The sequence below is a fragment of the Poromitra crassiceps genome (assembly GCF_964638095.1).
Source record: "Poromitra crassiceps genome assembly, chromosome: 12".
In the NCBI taxonomy this organism is placed as follows: Eukaryota; Metazoa; Chordata; class Actinopteri; order Beryciformes; family Melamphaidae; genus Poromitra; species Poromitra crassiceps.
The window spans coordinates 31,210,623-31,216,622 of NC_139632.1; the positions used below are offsets into that span (position 1 = coordinate 31,210,623).

The window sequence follows — 6,000 nt, forward strand, 5'->3', positions numbered from 1 at the left end:
CTGGACAGGAGGAGATCAGTGATGTTTGCTGTTGTTTGCTGTTGTTTGTGTCCAGGCTGGAACGAGCTGCTTATCGCCTCCTTCTCGCATCGCTCCGTCACGGTCAAAGACGGCATCCTGTTGGCCACCGGCCTCCACGTCCACAGAAGCTCCGCCCACAGTGCTGGAGTGGGCTCCATCTTTGACAGGTATAGTAAGGTGCAAAAGGAAAACAAGAGCGTGAATTTGCAATACTAGCTGCAATACCAGCTGCGGCCACATGTGCACATTTCCAAAATGCAGGATGGCAGGGGCAGCCCACCTCTGCCTCTGCCACCCTGCATTTCGAAATTGAACCCCCCCTTTCCCCCTCCCGCCCACTCCCCTTTTTAGCCAATTGGCATGAACGCAAACAAACCCATACCTTCACACACACACACACACACACACACACACACACACACACGTCAGGTGAAAAGAAGCAGCTGGCAACTGCGCATGTGCCGGAGGAAGCATGGTACTAGTCTACGGCTCTCCCCCAGATCGGCAGAGGTGGGTGCAGCGACCGGGGCAGCAGGGGGGAAATTGGCCAAGTACAATGGGGGGGAAATCAGAAAAAAATACAGCTCGCAAAAAGGCTATTGACTGATGCGAAAAACGCACCAAATCAATCCTGTTCCGAAAACTTTAATGATGGATGAAAGTGTGACACAACATGAGGTCGTATTTATTTTAAAACATGCAACAATTTTGGATGAAAAAGAGGGAGTTGGTGTGCAAAGGCCTTTAGCGTGGTGAGTGTGTGAGATCCTTGTGTTGCTGCCCTGCAGGGTGCTGACAGAGCTGGTCTCTAAGATGAAAGACATGCAGATGGATAAGACAGAGCTGGGCTGCCTGCGCGCCATCGTCCTCTTCAACCCCGGTCAGTTCTGTATGACCTTTCACCTTTGACCTGTCCACAGTGTTTCCTGGAAATGTAATAATTGTATGTATTCTGTCTGACTGTGATGATGCGTTTGTTTCAGATGCCAAGGGTCTATCGAGCCCCCCAGAGGTGGAGGGGCTGAGGGAAAAGGTGTACGCCTCGTTGGAGTCGTACACCAAACACAAATACCCAGACCAGCCTGGCAGGTAGGCTAACACACATGGCAGTATTGAGCTGACACGCCTGGCAGGTAGGCTAACACATGGCATTATTGAGCTGCAGATAAGATCACTTTTTAAAAAAAATCTAATTGTACATTATCAGCTTTATTTTAGCATTCAAAAGTAGCGTGAGACCCCTTCCTGGCTGTTCATTGGCTAATGAGTCACGCATTTTGATCCTCCTCTGATGCCACTCTCTCTCTAAATTGCTCTGGTAAAAACTACTGGTCCGATTTTCCTGATTCGGGTCGGGGCAAGGGAGGGGGCGGGACTAGGGAAAAGGGGCCGTAACTAGAGATAGGAAGGTCGTAGAGTCGGGATTTAGGAATGTCGTAGAGGGTTGGGATTCGAGGGTGTGGGTAGGGGGAGCGGCTGGGTGTATCTGGGTGGTGTGAGGGGGCGTGGTCAGGAAAAGGGGCGGGACTAGGGGAAAAAGGCCATAGCTAGGGGTAGGAAGGTCATAGAGCAGGGGTGGGCAAATGTTTTTCCTGGGGGAGCCACATGAGAAACCCTGATTGTTGCTGGGGGCCAAAAGAATATTGTCATGCCGCAACCTCAAATTGTATCACTATATTAAAAACATACTGTGCACGTTTTCTTCAGCATTTATTATATTGAGAATCGCTCCAAACAGCCAATTTAGGTCATCTCATTCGATTTTTTTAGATTGGTAAGTAAAATGGTGTGGTTGTCTTCAACCTCCTGGATCAAGCAGAACCATCATGAGGGCCACCGGGCCACATAATGCCCAGAGGTCTGTCGTGTAGAGTCGGGATTGGAGGGGTGGGTACGGGGGGAGCGGCTTGATGTATCTGGTTGTGAGTTGAAACCTGTCTGTATGCAGGTTTGCCAAGCTGCTGCTGCGGCTGCCCGCTCTGCGCTCCATCGGCCTCAAGTGTCTGGAGCACCTGTTTTTCTTCAAGCTGATCGGAGACACGCCCATCGACACCTTCCTCATGGAGATGCTAGAGGCGCCGCACCAGATCACATGACCCCTGTCACATGACCCCGCTACTCTGTATATACTCCCACCATCCAGATCACATGACCCCTGTCCCCCCGCTACTCTGTATATACTGCCACCATGTCAGCCAGATAGAGAGCCAAGGTCACGCCCACCAAGTATACCAACCAAGGGATTTCATCCACCATTATCCCCCCTATAGACATTCTGTAAAATGCTTATACAAATAGTTTTACTTGGTCAAACCAAGCGATTCACCAAAATTTAGAATCAGGAGAGACCATAGAACATTTGACTCAGACAAAAAAAGAAAAAAAACAACTTGCGGATTTAAAGCAGCTACGAGCAAGATTTTCGATTGTTATTAAACAGTATAATTACAATATTGATGCATCACATCTTACCTATAATAGTAGCTGAGACCAAAGCCGTGTGAATCGGAGATTGCTCTCTTAAGTCTGTGTCTGTCTAAACTCGCGTCAACAGGGGGCTCTCTCTCTCTCTCTCCTTACCGCCGGACCGGATAAACCCGGAAGTGAAACCCGGAAGTGAAACGCAGCTGCCTGCCTTCACCCGTTCGTGCTGCCTAGCAACATACCATAAACAAGCAGAACGCCATGCATACTCTCGCGAACATCTCTCGTTATATTCTAACAGGTTTTTTGGAAGTTATTTTGTGGTTATGGCCGAAGTGGCTGCTGCAAACCGTTTCATTTCACTTCCTGATCTGCCCTGGCCACAGAGAGACTAACACTGGCTGATTCACTCGGGGTTCAAGCGAGACTACTCTGCGTTGGTCTCGTCTACTATTAGAGGTAAGATGTGATGCATTGATATTAAATTTAGACTGTTTAGTAACAATCGAAAATCTTGCTCGTAGCTGCTTTGAAAAATCAATGTTGTTTTGTTTTGTTTTTGGTCCAATGAAATGTTATATCATAATCACTTTTATTGCCACAATATGCAAGATTACATATATGACAAATTTCTTAGTGTAAGTATGCAGCCTGTATCAATATTCAGATAAAAGGAAATGTCTAAAAGACAAAATCACAACATTGCAACTGCAGTCCAATATATACACGGATAGGAGGAGTGTTAAGTAGGCATTAAATATGAATTTACATTCCAAGTTAAATAGGCATTAAATTGGAATTTACAGCGTGATGAAGTTAACAAGACTAATCTAGGCCCTTGTTGGCGAGGCTGATGGCAGTTTGATAGAAGCTGTTCTTGTGGTGAGAGTTTTTTTTTCTTTTTCTCCTGATTCTAAATATAGCTCAATCGCTTGGTTTGACCAGCTAAAACTATTTTTATAGGCATTTTACAAAGTGTGTATAGGAAATAAAATAGCGGATGAAATCCATTGGTTTTGCACGCTTAACCCGGAAGCGGGCGTAACTTTGGCTTTCTATGAAGATGGAGACAAAAAAAAGAGACTTGATTGAAGTTGTAAAACAGCTTATTTTGTACCGAGCACAAATGATTCTTCAAAGTGAAAGAGAATGTGTATTTTGGGTTTTTCGGGGAGGGTTCATACGCGGGAGGGAGGATGGAGGCCATGTACACACTGTCAAAATGAATTCTAATAGAATTGTTAACAGATTTCTTTTGTAAATAGATAATTTCAGGTATCCGTTTTTAAAGCAGCCCAATGCAATATGAAATAAATCATATTTTATTCAAAGAGGAATTGTATCAAAAAAAGAAACCATCCCTACATTTCTAAAATACATTTTAGAATTCTTACAGAATAAAAATTATTTAAAATGAATACGAAATGTGTTGTTTGTCTCGTCTTATGATCTTGATATTTATTGATTTTTTTGTATTTTTTTGTGCACATTTTTAAAGACAGAACACCTCTATTCTGGAGCTGTTGCATCACAGGTAGTTAGAGAGTGATATGTTGTTGTTTTTTAGGCCCATACTGATGTGTTTCTATTGAAGGATCCAGTGTTGTATTCAAATCTTCTGAAAGTGTTTAGAGACCAACGTGAGAAACTCCATTGAGAAAAGTGACATTTAGCTCTTTCATGCAGGAGGAGCCACCCGGCGTATTCGGTGGTAGTAGAGCATTAGACCATTAGATGACCAATTAATTTAGGAAAAGCTATATTGATTATTTATATTGAAGAAAATATACATTATTTCAGGTTTTATAGCCTGTTTTTCTGTAGCTATAGTCAGGGCGATGCACCTCCATGGTATTTGCAGTGGACACTTATCTGAATTTTAATAAAGGTTCTATTGGCAAAGCAACATGTCATCCTAACCCTATAATCACAGCTTACTTATTGCTATGCATCACACTGAGCCAGAAAATGGAAATGAGTATGAGAAACAAGTCTGTTTTATATCAACTTGGATAATTATTTTAAGTAGGTTACTACTAATACTATTTTAACTCAAATACTTTTTACACAATTGCAAATGCAATGATTTAGTGCATCAAGACCAGCTACTAAATATTATTAATATTAATATTCAGTTGCTCACTAAAAAATAAATGGTGTTGTGCGATTGACTGAAGTCTTTATTGTATAACTTCATAGACAAGATGTGCTGAGAAACTATCTCTCTTGAATACAATGTAGCTGAAGTACTGTAGTTCTTCCGCCTGAATGAGATGTGTTTTAGCCACTAGATGGCGTGCATGTGCAGGCTGTAACCACGGCAAGGCAGATCACATTGACAGCATGTTTGGCTTGACAGATTCAAAGATTCAGTTGTAGAAGGACCGTTAACCCTTGCATGCTTTTTAACAATAACTAAAGAACGCTGTGTATAAAAAATATACGTATATATATATAATATATACTTATATATAATATATATAAGTTTTACGACTAGTAAAATAATATAAAACAGGAAAAGTTTTCAGAGGAGTAGGTATAGCAGAAATGCTTTGATTGTATTGTAACCAAGTTGTGATTATAAATCTGTCGAATGTGAAATTATGAATGGCTACTCTACTCTGCAAAAAATGTTCCAACTGAAGTAAATATGTGATTTCTGACTTTTCTAAATAAAAAGAGAATTATAAAATATATATATATATATATATATATATATATATATATATACTGTATATATATATATATATATATATATATATATATATATACATACATACATACATACATAAACAAGACTGCCATAAAAATATTATATATTAACGTATCGTTCAAAAAAATTCCCATTTTTAACTTGACCGTGGCCTTTTAACCTCACCATAATACCAAATATTCATTCCTTTTCAGAATTTTAACCGTTTTTACCACGTGCATGGTCAAGAGAAGGCTTTTTGGGGTGAGTCATGCATTCATTCAGTCTGTCAGGAATGCATAATGGATATGATGTCATCAGTGATGTCATCCTTCCTGGCTGAGGCCACTGCTGAGGCTATACAACTTAAGTTAAAAAGATAAAAGATACACAAGGGTATGGTTACTGCAGTGTGGTTCTCAATGTGGGGTTCGGGGACCACCAGCGGTCCACGAGGGGGTTCCATGGGGTCCACAGCAAATTAATTAATCATTCAACTTAAACATTTCATTTACAAGAACATAATTAAAGAATGCAGAAGAATGACTGTTTTGATAGTTTCGCTGTTATCTCTTGTATACCTGCAATACGAATAGTCATGGAGTTTTGTACAAAATCATATCTGACAATTACAAATAGGTTATATTCTCAGATCGAGAGACAAAAAAATCTCATCAGATGTGCAGGGTCTGTGGCTCTAATAGGGCTCCTTAATATGAAGAAGGTTGAGAATCACTGGGCTACTGCATTTTGCAATACTGATGGTTTAAAGATGTGATAAACCCATGTGAATATAAAACTAATATAACAAATCTCTATAAATGGTAGCCTATACAGGATAAATATTTCTGCGGGAATTGTGA

The 6,000-nt window shown here is 41.0% G+C and overlaps 1 protein-coding gene across 1 annotated transcript in view; it reads left to right on the plus strand.

The window, feature by feature from the left end:
* The window catches only part of rxrgb (retinoid X receptor, gamma b), a 55,491-nt gene extending 51,659 nt beyond the window's left edge, over nucleotides 1–3,832 (plus strand). Inside the window, exons 8-11 of the mRNA XM_083647834.1 lie at nucleotides 56–188; nucleotides 810–901; nucleotides 1,005–1,110; nucleotides 1,970–3,832. Coding sequence (XP_083503960.1) covers nucleotides 56–188; nucleotides 810–901; nucleotides 1,005–1,110; nucleotides 1,970–2,117 — 479 coding nt within the window. The 3' untranslated portion in view covers nucleotides 2,118–3,832. The remainder of the gene's footprint in view (nucleotides 1–55; nucleotides 189–809; nucleotides 902–1,004; nucleotides 1,111–1,969) is intronic.
* The last annotated feature ends 2,168 nt before the right edge of the window (nucleotides 3,833–6,000 follow it).